At 53.9% G+C, this 14,077-nt stretch overlaps 1 protein-coding gene across 3 annotated transcripts in view; it reads left to right on the top strand.

Annotated features, from left to right (window-relative positions):
• The window catches only part of CCDC186 (coiled-coil domain containing 186), a 95,830-nt gene that overhangs the window by 72,752 nt on the left and 9,001 nt on the right, over positions 1-14,077 (top strand). For all 3 annotated transcript variants that reach the window (XM_066601479.1, XM_066601480.1, XM_066601478.1), the window contains one exon: positions 12,829-13,048. In XM_066601479.1, coding sequence (XP_066457576.1) covers positions 12,829-13,048 — 220 coding nt within the window. The remainder of the gene's footprint in view (positions 1-12,828; positions 13,049-14,077) is intronic.

Genomic DNA, 14,077 nt, shown 5'->3' with positions numbered 1-14,077 from the left:
TGACCGGCACAGGGCAGAGGCGTCCGAGTAGCGGCTGGACAGGAAGATGAGCCTGGCTGCCGCATTCAGGATGGATTGGAGAGGGTAGAGTCTGGTGCAGGGGAGGCCGATCAGCAGCGAGTTGTAATAATCGAGCCGTGAGTGGATGAGGGCAACAGTGAGCGTTTTTAGCGCGTCCGCGGTGAGAAAAGAGCGGATTCTTGCGATGTTCTTGAGGTGCAGCTGACATGTTCGGGCCAGAGATTGGATGTAGGGGGTGAAGGAGAGATCGGAGTCGAATATAACCCCAAGGCAGCGGGCATGCTGGGAGTTATGGTGCCACACACTGAGATGGAGATGTCAGGATGAGGGCGGTTAGTGGAGGGTGGAAATACCAGCAGGTCAGTTTTAGAGAGGTTTAGTTTTAGGTAGAGAGAGGACATGGTGTTAGAGACAGCAGACAGACAGTTAGTGATATTTTGGAGGAAAGGTGCTGTGATGTCACAGGAAGAGGTGTATAGCTGGGTGTCCTCAGCGTAGAGATGGTACTGAAAGCCAAATTTACTGATCGCCTGTCCCATAGGGGCTGTGTAGATGGAAAAGAGGAGGAGGGCGAGGACCGGAGCCCTGGGGACCCCAACAGCTAGAGGAAGAGAAGAGGAGGGGAGTCAAAGACTGAGCCCTGGGAGACCCCAACGGGGAGGGGAGGGAGAGCCAGCAAAGCAGATGCTGAAGGAGCGGTCAGATAGGTAGGAGGAGAACCAGGAGAGAGCAGTGTCCTTTAGGCCGATGGAGCGAAGCATACTGAGGAGGAGTTTGTGGTCAACAGTGTCAAATGCTGCGGAGAGGTCGAGGGGGATCAGTAGGGAGTAATCGCCCCTCGGTTTGGCCGTCAGGAGGTCGTTCGACACTTTTGTAAGTGTGGTTTCTGTCGAGTGTAGAGGGCGGAAGCCGGACTGTAGGGGGTCAAGAAGAGCTTTTTTCTGAGACATAGCTTGTAAGTCGGGAATAAACCAGTCGTTCTAGTAGTTTGGAGATGAAGGGGAGGTTAGAGACGGGTCGGTAGTTGGCAGCATCAGTCGCGTCAAGCGGCAGTTTCATTAGCAGCGGGGATATGATGGCGTGTTTGAATCAGGAGGGGAAAATACCAGAGGTCAGAGAGAGGTTCAATATAGTGGTGAGGTGGAAGATGACCACCAGGGAGAGGGAGCGCAGGAGGGGAGGGGGGAGAGGGACCAGAGAAAGTGCGAGAAGGAAGAGGGACTACAGGACGGGGTAGAGGGACAACAGGAGGTGGGAGGGGGGAGAGGGACCAGAGAAGATGGGGAAGGAAGAGGGACTACAGGAGGTGCGAGGGGAGGGGGGTTGCTAATGCAGGTGCGAGGGAAGAGGGAGAGCGGGGAGGTGGGGGGGGGGGGACTAGCGCAGGTGGAGCAATCTGGAGACTTCTCCCTCTGTGGTTGGTCTGAGTACAGACTGAGCGGGAGCTAGATGCAGTCCTAATGAGACTAGGGTCGGGGTAGTCTGCGGACCTGAAATTGGTTCCTTTATAAACTAGATCTCGTCCCGCACAACACACGGTGTCCCACAGCTGCAGTCATGAAATGTAACAGGAGTTGTGATTAGTGGAACAAACAGCAGATACAATTTACGGGCTCTTAGTTATGTCATTAAGGGGTTAAAAATACACAAGGCATAAATTAAACTCCTATGACAAGAAAAGGGGACGTTTGTGGGAGTGTTTTTCCAATTTAGCTGTGACTGTTGGGGGAGTTGATAACCTCCATCCGCTTTGTGTATAAAGCTGCTATGCATAGCTATGTGTCTCCATGGTTACGGAGTACAGAGAAGCCCCGTGTCCTCTGATCCTGCAGTCATGTGTCAGGGCCCCTTTACACGGGCCAACAAACCGTTCCCGCGACCAGTGAGAGTCGGAGTGATTGTCCTTCGGTGTAAACGCCAGGCGGTCCTCGATCTGCGGACGGCTGACTGTGAATGCAGGCGGACGGGTTGTGCTGATGCCCGGCCCGCTGCGTCCCCATGCACTGAGCGATGATCATACCTATGGCACACCGCTGGGCCGGCTGTTGGGCATCTGCACCCGCCGGATGTCCCATGTAAAGGACCCTAGAGACGGTAGAAGAGTAATGCAGGATCGGCCGACAGTGTCTGTATATCTGTTGATGCCCGACTTAGTACGGTTTCCACCGGCGCCATGGCGAGGTGCCGGCCCGGCTGCTCTGTGCGACCTCGGGGCATGCAGGCCAGGTCAACGTGCCGTACATTTTTGGGGTCATTTACACCAGTCTTGGCACATGCATAAAAATCGCGGGTCTGCATGTGCGATATCACTGTATACACTGTCACTCCGTGTCGGGGCTGTATACACAAAACGGTAGGAGAGTTTCAATCCAGTTTACAATTTTGCTTCTTTCTTGGAGCGTCTGCTGAGTGTAAATGTTCTCTCCAATCCTCGTATTATAAGAGGTTCTGCAGCTTCTACTATCCGAACCGTCTCACTGCTGAGGGTTTGTTACAGTTGTATCCAAACTATAAAATCCTCTGGACTCCAGAATAATACATTGTAACAAATGATCAGGACTGCAGAGAGATTTCTGCTGCCATGTGTCCACACTGATACAATGTAGCAGACCCTCAGCTGTGAGAAGTGTAGGATCAGGATGGGGTTTCAGACTTTGAGGTACGTAGTGTATTCTGAGGCTGCAGACCTCCTAGTACAGCGATGAAGCGTTATGACATGAGACCGGCCCTGTACTCCTCCTGCCTGACTCTCGCCCCTCCGGGGTCCGCTCCACCAGTTGCCTTCTGGGTCCGCTCCTCTTCTGCACGTCCCATCTCATTGTCTGCACAATCTGGAATGAAAATCTCCACCTTCTGATCTGTCGATTCTGCTGCTTTCTTTCTGCTTCGGGGGGTCTGTGGGGGTCGTCATTTGGGGGGGGCGGGGGGTGTCTGTGGGGGTCGTCATTGGGGGGGGGTCTATGGGGGTTGTCATTGGAGGGGGTGGGGGGTGTCTGTGGGGGTCGTCATTGGGGGAGTCTGACACTACTTTATGTATCAACGCCTCATATGGTGACCCACGAGGAATCTGCGCACACCGGAACCGCTGGCTGGGGATAAACTGTGGAAGAGGATGATGTATTCCCTCCTGGTATCAGGATGTTCTGTGTCTGCATGTAGCAATAATGTCCACAGGGCTTGTTAAAACACTCTGTGCAGCTGGGACCCTTCTGTCTGTGACCCCACAACACCCGCACACTGCTCTGCTCATGTCCTCTGTGCTGCTGGGGACCCTTCTGTCTGTGACCCCACAACACCCGCACACTGCTCTGCTCATGTACTCTGTGCTGCTGGGGGCCCTTCTGTCTGTGACCCCACAACACCCGCACACTGCTCTGCTCATGTACTCTGTGCTGCTGGGGGCCCTTCTGTCTGTGACCCCACAACACCCGCACACTGCTCTGCTCATGTCCTCTGTGCTGCTGGGGGCCCTTCTGTCTGTGACCCCACAACACCCGCACACTGCTCTGCCCATGTACTCTGTGCTGCTTGGGACCCTTCTGTCTGTGACCCCACAACACCCACACACTGCTGTGCCCATGTACTCTGTGCTGCGGGGGACCCTTCTGTCTGTGACCCCACAACACCCGCACACTGCTCTGCTCATGTACTCTGTGCTGCTGGGACCCTTCTGTCTGTGACCTCACAACACCCACACACTGCTCTGCCCATGTACTCTGTGCTGCCGGGGGCCCTTCTGTCTGTGACCCCACAACACCCACACACTGCTCTGCTCATGTACTCTGTGCTGCTGGGACCCTTCTGTCTGTGACCCCACAACACCCGCACACTGCTCTGCTCATGTACTCTGTGCTGCTGGGACCCTTCTGTCTGTGACCTCACAACACCCACACACTGCTCTGCCCATGTACTCTGTGCTGCCGGGGGCCCTTCTGTCTGTGACCCCACAACACCCACACACTGCTCTGCTCATGTACTCTGTGCTGCGGGGGACCCTTCTGTCTGTGACCCCACAACACCCGCACACTGCTCTGCTCATGTACTCTGTGCTGCTGGGACCCTTCTGTCTGTGACCTCACAACACCCACACACTGCTCTGCCCATGTACTCTGTGCTGCCGGGGGCCCTTCTGTCTGTGACCCCACAACACCCACACACTGCTCTGCCCATGTACTCTGCCCTGCTGGGGACCCTTCTGTCTGTGACCCCACAACACCCGCACACTGCTCTGCCCATGTACTCTGCCCTGCTGGGGACCCTTCTGTCTGTGACCCCACAACACCCACACACTGCTCTGCCCATGTACTCTGCCCTGCTGGGGACCCTTCTGTCTGTGACCCCACAACACCCACACACTGCTCTGCTCATGTACTCTGTGCTGCTGGGGGCCCTTCTGTCTGTGACCCCACAACACCCGCACACTGCTCTGCTCATGTCCTCTGTGCTGCTGGGGGCCCTTCTGTCTGGGACCCCACAACACCCGCACACTGCTCTGCCCATGTCCTCTGTGCTGCTGGGACCCTTCTGTCTGTGACCCCACAACACCCGCACACTGCTCTGCTCATGTACTCTGTGCTGCTGTGGACCCTTCTGTCTGTGACCCCACAACACCCGCACACTGCTCTGCTCATGTACTCTGTGCTGCTGGGGGCCCTTCTGTCTGTGACCTCACAACACCCACACACTGCTCTGCTCATGTACTCTGTGCTGCTGGGGGCCCTTCTGTCTGTGACCCCACAACACCCACACACTGCTCTGCTCATGTACTCTGTGCTGCTGGGGACCCTTCTGTCTGTGACCCCCACAACACCCACACACTGCTCTGCTCATGTACTCTGTGCTGCTGGGGGCCCTTCTGTCTGTGACCCCACAACACCCGCACACTGCTCTGCTCATGTCCTCTGTGCTGCTGGGGGCCCTTCTGTCTGGGACCCCACAACACCCGCACACTGCTCTGCCCATGTCCTCTGTGCTGCTGGGACCCTTCTGTCTGTGACCCCACAACACCCGCACACTGCTCTGCTCATGTACTCTGTGCTGCTGTGGACCCTTCTGTCTGTGACCCCACAACACCCGCACACTGCTCTGCTCATGTACTCTGTGCTGCTGGGGGCCCTTCTGTCTGTGACCTCACAACACCCGCACACTGCTCTGCTCATGTACTCTGTGCTGCTGGGGGCCCTTCTGTCTGTGACCTCACAACACCCACACACTGCTCTGCTCATGTACTCTGTGCTGCTGGGGACTATTCAGGCATGCAGCACCTTCCTCTCCGCACATTCTCTGCGGGGGGGCTGGGCTCTGTCAGTGCAGAACAGACATTCACTCCCCAGTAGATCTGCTGAAATACTCTGTGCTGCCAGTAAATGAAACTGTTAGATTTGGGCCGTTCTGTGACCCGGCACGGCTCTCCACAACCTGCGGGTGATGGGCCGGGCTCCCTTCTCATGTTAGGTGGGTCCCCGCTGTTCTTAAGCTGAGTGATGCTGGCTCTGCCAGGTTGCAGGGCGCCATCCCCTCGATGGTCTCTCCTCCCTGCGCCCTCATGCAATCTCAGTGCGTTTTGGTTTTAGAGCATTAAAGGAACTCCCCGACTTCCATTCCGTCAGCGGGAGACCTCAGAGTCTGCAGGATCAAATGGAAGTCCTGTATAAAGACTCACTTCAGTCCTCACCATTTCAGGAACTCTGCTTGTGGTCAGTGAATGGAAACATTCATGGTTTACATTTCCTGTATTTGCAAAGTGACTCAACTTATTAGTGGCCCCCAATAAAACACAGTTCAGGCCCCGGGGGGCGCTGTTCTCCATTCTCGGGAGACTTGCGGTTACTTTCTAATCCTACGGGAGATGCAGCCATATGCATGAATGTAAACTGCGCCATTCTCTCCGATTGTACATGTCTTCTGTCATTCTGGAGTGTCGGTGGGCGGCGCAGCGGCCTGCTTAACTGCGCTGCTTCCATTACGTATGTTGTCACAGGATGTCCCCTCTAAGACCTAAAGATACGGTCACTGCAGTCCGAGAGGCGTCATTGTGTCATGTCCGGCGCACCCTTCATTATACTGGCTGACCCCTTTATTAGATCCCCGGCCCGCTCACGATTGGCGCTCTCCTGTACGGTAATTCCCCCCATGAACCCGGAGCATAAAATCACATGACAAGTTTTCCGCAGATCAGCTTCAGTGTGAATCCACAATAGATGGAGGATCCAGCGATCGGAGCGACTTCCAGTGAGGCCGGTTATCGGTGCCAACCGTAGGGGGGTTTCTCATGTAACGGTGCAGAGTATACTGAGAATGGCGCGATGGAGGGAAACATCCAGCAAAAGGGGATCCTGCGGACGGAAACAACTCATCCCTGAAAGGGGTCGGAGGAGGATGTCAGGAATCGTTCTGACCAACAGGCTGCACAGTCAGCTGAATACAACGCTGGAGCTCCAACTAACGTGTCCGAACGCACAACTCGCCGTTCCTCCGCACAGATGATATAACAGCAGGCGACCAGTTCCAGCGCCATTGTGTCTAAGAGAAACAGAGAGACTCCAGCGGGCAAAAGAGCGCAAAACTTGCATCACTGAGCAGCGGAGAACATGTCCTGGTCAGATGGAGCCAGATTTATGTTGCTGATGGGAGGTCAGAATTTGGTGCAAGCAGCATGAATCGCTGACCCCTTCCTGCCAGCCAGTCAGAACATGTCAGCACCGCCATCTAATCTGCGGCAACTACAAGAAGCTTCCTGTCCGCAGGGGCCGATATTCCTGCAGGAGGGTCTCATCACCGAGTGGAATGTATGCAGGCAGCAAACTCCTGCTGTTCTGGGGGCAAAAGAGTCCAACGCTACTAGATGGGGGCTAATAAGGTGGTCTTCTAGGCTAGTCCTTTCTATCTCTGGGAGAGCTGGGTGACGGCTGATATGGCCACCATTGTGGATCCCTCTAAGCTTTCTTTTATTCCTTAATAAAAAAAACCTTTGCCCCTTAAGTATGTTTGACATTCAGATGTCTGGAAAAGCTGGGTGACCATTTCAGTTTTACTGATGGTTTGATTCGGGCCTCGATGCTTCTAGTTACGGACTGAGTCTTCGCAGTGGGAGAAGTAAGATGCGCTGCACAGCAAGAAGTGCGTGGAGGATGAAGCACTGCCGAGATTGGGACAATTCAGGATCCCGGGAAAGCTGGGTGACCGCTCCAGCTCAATGAGATGGGGCCTGCCGTTCCTCTGCCACTGATTTGGAGGTGGGTTTCCTTCGTACTGCGGATAAGTCTCTCTCACAGCCCGCTTTTTACCGTGATTAGCGCGGCATTTGAGACTCTGCGCTAATCGCGGTACAGCGCTCTTATTGCAGACCTGCGCCTGAACACCACATTAGTCAAGTGCTGCCTGTTCTTGGTCTGCGGGCTGCGTCTGGTATTGCAGCTTGGCTCCCATTCACTTCAGTGAAGCTGAGCTGCAATATCACACACAGCCCAATGGGCAAGGGGTGTTTGAAGACCCCTCAGGACCTCCGTAAATCTCCTGCAGCTGTGAGCTCTGGAGTCGAGGCTGCTCCATAACCGGCGATTATCGGCTGTTTCTGATGGCTGACAGTAATTGCTGGGATCAATTAGCGCTGATCACTGCAGTTAACTCTTTAGGTGCTGCAATCAGTTTGGCTGCATGTCTACACAGCGGAAGAGAAGGCGCCCCTCACTGGCACCCCCTGCAGCATGATCGAGGGTGCGGATGGACTAGCATGGCAGCCCAGAGCCTGCTGATGGCCGTGGCAGCAGTAACATTGGCTATATACTGCAGTAAGCCACCTTTTGAGCGATAATCCTTGCGTGTAAAGGCCCATCTGGACTCAGATGATCGCTCAGGATTCGGCATAACGATAAAAGCAAGCGAGGGTTTTGCTTCTAAAGACGGATGTCTTTAAAGACAAAATCGTTGGAAAATGGCCGCAGCGGCCGGGCTGCAGCCGTATTATCGCTGTTTGCATTGAAATCTCCCCTGAAATCGCTGGACGACTGAATGAGAAGCGGACTGACGGACAGCAATGAGCGAGTCTTTAACGAAAACTGCGTGATGGGCGCAAGATGGATGCAATGATTATCGCTCAAACGATGGCTTTCGAGTGAATTTTGAGCGATAATCGTTGTCTGTGCCCATCTTTCCGTTTTTTTGCTGAACGAGGGTTTTCAGTTCTGCTTGAAAACCATTGTTCAGCAGAGAAGCTGATAAGCAGGACCGCAGGCTGTGCTCTGCCAGCGAGGTCTGATAACATTGTTACACCTGTTCTTAGTTCTCACCCTGGCTGGCAGAGCAGCTGATTAGCAGGACCACACCTTGTGACTGCTGTCCATGGTGCTGAATTCTCCAAGGGGAGCCCGCAGCTGAACAATACAGCTAATTACAGAGCCCAGACCCCCTGCTCAGTCGGTAACAAACCCCCAGAAACTCATCTGCATGCAAATGAAGCTGATAAGTACTAATAGCAATTAGTGCCCATTAGTACTTTATGCAAAACGACCGCTGATCTTCCAATCTTTTGTGTGTGTAAATGGACCTATAGTGAATGTACAGCATGTGGCGCATGCGATGACATCAGGGCCGGACCCTCCGGGGAGGAAATGAGGGGAACCATTGTTATTATAGATTTATAAGGCCTGGATTGGGATTTTTGAATCTTGGCTACCAACAAATTTTGAACAACAGGCGATCAAAAAGCTGTCCGTAGTAATGAGCCTGTAGGTCGCCCCGCAGGCAACGAGTCCGAACAGCGTAACCATGACAACGGCTCTCGGAATACGGCGACGAAAAGCGGAGCTTGTTTAAGAGAGAGAATATTTCTTTACTTTTAAAACCAGAAAACAAACTTTAGAAATGTGTCTGCAGGAGAAGGCCGGGGGAGGGGCGAGGGGGAGGGGGACCAGCGGGAAGGGCTCTACTGCATTGTTTCCCATTTCTCCCATCTTGAAGTTCTTGTTCCCGTACGTTATACCGCATGCTACATGGTAATAATAAATACAACCCGTCCCGCAGATAATGCGCACTCCTACGGCTGTCAGTGGAAACATTACAAAGTTATGGCTCTTGGAAGGCGGAGATGAAAAAACAGAAATGGGTGATAAATCTCTGGTCCTGCAGGGGTTAAGGGTTGATGCTTTGATTCCGAACTCCCCTAATGGAGCGGTCATGGTGGACACATTGGTTCCCCAGCATTGGGTCTATCCAGAAGACCTCTGACTAGTCAGATGTTTGCAGCTCACTGTTTATAGATGCATTCACCACTAGGGGGAGCTCACTTCATACAGCTCTCCCCCGGGACAGAACATCTCCTGTGTACACATGCATTCGCCACTAGGGGGAGCTCACCTCTGCAGACCCCCGAGACAGAACATCTCCTGTGTGCACATGCATTCACCACTAGGGGGAGCTCACATCATACAGCTCTCCCCCGGGACAGAACATCTCCTGTGTACAGATGCATTCCCCACTAGGGGGAGCTCACCTCATACAGACCCCGCTGGGACAGAACATCTCCTGTGTACATATGCATTCACCACTAGGGGGAGCTCACATCATACAGCCCCTGCTGGGACAGAACATCTCCTGTGTACAGATGACTTCACCACTAGGGGGAGCTCACCTCTGCAGACCCCCGAGACAGAACATCTCCTGTGTACAGATGCATTCGCCACTAGAGGGGGCTCACCTCTGCAGACCCCCGAGACAGAACATCTCCTGTGTACAGATGCATTCCCCACTAGGGGGAGCTCACTTCATACACCCCCGGCTGGGACAGAACATCTCCTGTGTACATATGCATTCACCACTAGGGGGAGCTCACATCATACAAACCCCGCTGGGACAGAGCATCTCCTGTGTACAGATGCATTCACCACTAGAGGGAGCTCACATCATACAGCCCCTGCTGGGACAGAACATCTCCTGTGTACAGATGCATTCCCCACTAGGGGGAGCTCACCTCATACAGCCCCTGCTGGGACAGAACATCTCCTGTGTACAGATGCATTCACCACTAGGGGGAGCTCACCTCATACAGCCCCTGCTGGGACAGAACATCTCCTGTGTACACATGCATTCACCACTAGGGGGAGCTCACCTCATAGAGCCCCAGCTGGTACAGAACATCTCCTGTGTGCACATGCATTCGCTACCAGGGGGAGCTCACATCATACAGCCCGCGTTGGAACAGAACATCTCCTGTGTACAGATGCATTCACCACTAGGGGGAGCTCACTTCATACAGCCCCCGCTGGTACAGAACATCTCCTGTGTGCACATGCATTCACCACTAGGGGGAGCTCACCTCATACAGACCCCGCTGGGACAGAGCATCTCCTGTGTACACATGCATTCACCACTAGGGGGAGCTCACATCATACAGCCCCCCGGGACAGAACATCTCCTGTGTACACATGCATTCACCACTAGGGGTAGCTCACTTCATACAGCCCCCGCTGGGACAGAACATCTCCTGTGTGCACATGCATTCGCCACTAGGGGGAGCTCACATCATACAGCCCCTGCTGGGACAGAACATCTCCTGTGTACAGATGCATTCACCACTAGGGGGAGCTCACCTCATACAGACCCCACTGGGACAGAGCATCTCCTGTGTACATATGCATTCGCCACCAGGGGGAGCTCACCTCATACAGCCCGCGTTGAAACAGAGCATCTCCTGTGTACATATGCATTCGCCACCAGGGGGAGCTCACATCATACAGCCCGCGTTGGAACAGAACATCTCCTGTGTACAGATGCATTCACCACTAGGGGGAGCTCACCTCATACAGACCCCGCTGGTACAGAACATCTCCTGTGTGCACATGCATTCGCCACCAGGGGGAGTTCACATCATACAGCCCGCGTTGGAACAGAACATCTCCTGTGTACAGATGCATTCACCACTAGGGGGAGCTCACTTCATACAGCCCCCGCTGGTACAGAATATCTCCTGTGTGCACATACATTCACCACTAGGGGGAGCTCACCTCATACAGCCCCTGCTGGGACAGAACATCTCCTGTGTACAGATGCATTCACCACTAGGGGGAGCTCACTTCATACAGCCCCCGCTGGTACAGAACATCTCCTGTGTGCACATGCATTCACCACTAGGGGGAGCTCACCTCATACAGACCCCGCTGGGACAGAGCATCTCCTGTGTACAGATGCATTCACCACTAGGGGGAGCTCATATCATACAGCCCCCGCTGGGACAGAACATCTCCTGTGTACACATGCATTCACCACTAGGGGGAGCTCACATCATACAGCCCCCCGGGACAGAACATCTCCTGTGTACACATGCATTCACCACTAGGGGTAGCTCACTTCATACAGCCCCCGCTGGGACAGAACATCTCCTGTGTGCACATGCATTCGCCACTAGGGGGAGCTCACATCATACAGCCCCTGCTGGGACAGAACATCTCCTGTGTACAGATGCATTCACCACTAGGGGGAGCTCACCTCATACAGACCCCACTGGGACAGAGCATCTCCTGTGTACATATGCATTCGCCACCAGGGGGAGCTCACCTCATACAGCCCGCGTTGAAACAGAGCATCTCCTGTGTACATATGCATTCGCCACCAGGGGGAGCTCACATCATACAGCCCGCGTTGGAACAGAACATCTCCTGTGTACAGATGCATTCACCACTAGGGGGAGCTCACCTCATACAGACCCCGCTGGTACAGAACATCTCCTGTGTGCACATGCATTCGCCACCAGGGGGAGCTCACATCATACAGCCCGCGTTGGAACAGAACATCTCCTGTGTACAGATGCATTCACCACTAGGGGGAGCTCACTTCATACAGCCCCCGCTGGTACAGAATATCTCCTGTGTGCACATACATTCACCACTAGGGGGAGCTCACCTCATACAGCCCCTGCTGGGACAGAACATCTCCTGTGTACAGATGCATTCACCACTAGGGGGAGCTCACCTCATATAGCCCCTGCTGGGACAGAACATCTCCTGTGTACAGATGCATTCACCACTAGGGGGAGCTCACCTCTTAGAGCCCCCGCTGGTACAGAACATCTCCTGTGTGCACATGCATTCGCCACCAGGGGGAGCTCACCTCATACAGCCCCCGCTGGGACAGAACATCTCCTGTGTACAGATGCATTCACCACTAGGGGGAGCTCACTTCATACAGCCCCCGCTGGTACAGAACATCTCCTGTGTGCACATGCATTCGCCACCAGGGGGAGCTCACCTCATACAGCCCCCGCTGGGACAGAACATCTCCTGTGTACAGATGCATTCACCACTAGGGGGAGCTCACTTCATACAGCCCCCACTGGGACAGAACATCTCCTGTGTACAGATGCATTCACCACTAGGGGGAGCTCATATCATACAGCCCCCACTGGGACAGAACATCTCCTGTGTACATATGCATTCACCACTAGGGGGAGCTCACATCATACAGCCCCCAAGACAGAACATCTCCTGTGTACAGATGCATTCACCACTAGGGGGAGCTCACCTCATACAGACCCCGCTGGGACAGAACATCTCCTGTGTGCACATGCATTCACCACTAGGGGGAGCTCGCATCATACAGCCCACGCTGGGACAGAACATCTCCTGTGTGCACATGCATTCGCCACTAGGGGGAGCTCACCGCATACAGCCCCTGCTGGGATAGAACATCTCCTGTGTGCACATGCATTCGCCACCAGGGGGAGCTCACCGCATACAGCCCCTGCTGGGACAGAACATCTCCTGTGCTGCTGCGTTCGCTCTGATGCCCCCTAATAAGTGCTGATTGTTCTTGCAGAATCATCCAGAGCTACGTGTTACGTGAAGAGTCCGGGACTCTGTCATCTGAGGCGTCCGACTTCAACAAGGCTCATCTGAGCCGGCGCGGAGGCATCATGGCGTCTCTGTACACCTCCCACCAAGCGGACAGCGGCCTGACCCTGGAGCTGTCCCTGGAGATTAACAAGAAGCTGCAGGCGGTCCTCGAGGACACCTTACTGAAGAACATAACGCTGAAGGTGAGTCCCTCCGACGAATGGCGCTCTGCTCGCACCATGGGAGCGATGGGATCCGCAAATCTTGGTCTGCTACAATAAAGCTTGGAAGTGGCTGTTTCATGGAGGCGAACCCCCCGGTCCAGCCTACACCAATGACCGATTGAACGAGCTCCACCAGCTGCAACCGGGGTCAGGCGTACGCACTGCCGCTTCATCGAAAGTCTGTGAGACTGATAGAAACAGACAAGCATCCAGTATATAGATATATACAGCCACCACTAGGGGGAGCTCACTACATACATATGTATATATAGCCACCAGTAGGGAAAAGCTCATTTTATACAGAAATATACAGCCACCACTAGAGGGAGCTCTCTGTATACAGATATATACAGCCACCACTAGGGGGAGCTCTCTGTATACAGATATATACAGTCACTACTAGGGGGAGCTCACTGTATACAGAAATATACAGCCACCACTAGAGGGAGCTCCGTGTATACAGATATATACAGCCACCACTAGGGGGGGTCTCTGTATACAGATATATACAGTCACTACTACGGGGAGCTCCCTGTACACAGATATATACAGCCACCACTAGAGGGAGCTCCGTGTATACAGATATATACAGCCACCACTAGGGGGAGCTCTCTATATACAGATATATACAGTCACTACTAGGGGGAGCTCCCTGTACACAGATATATAAAGCCACCACTAGGGGGCGCTCCGTGTATACAGATATATACAGCCACCACTAGGGGGCGCTCCGTGTATACAGATATATACAGCCACCACTAGGGGGCGCTCCGTGTATACAGATATATACAGCCACCACTAGGGGGCGCTCCGTGTATACAGATATATACAGCCACCACTAGGGGGCGCTCCGTGTATACAGATATATACAGCCACCACTAGGGGGCGCTCCGTGTATACAGATATATATACAGCCACCACTAGGGGGAGCTCCGTGTATACAGATATATACAGCCACCACTAGCAGGAGCTCCCTGTATACAGATATATACAGCCACCACTAGTGGG

Source organism: Eleutherodactylus coqui, chromosome 4 (genome assembly GCF_035609145.1).
Source record: "Eleutherodactylus coqui strain aEleCoq1 chromosome 4, aEleCoq1.hap1, whole genome shotgun sequence".
Classification (NCBI taxonomy): domain Eukaryota; kingdom Metazoa; phylum Chordata; class Amphibia; order Anura; family Eleutherodactylidae; genus Eleutherodactylus; species Eleutherodactylus coqui.
The sequence above is the reverse complement of the archived record's forward strand: the minus strand, read 5'-3'. Positions and strand labels throughout refer to the sequence as shown.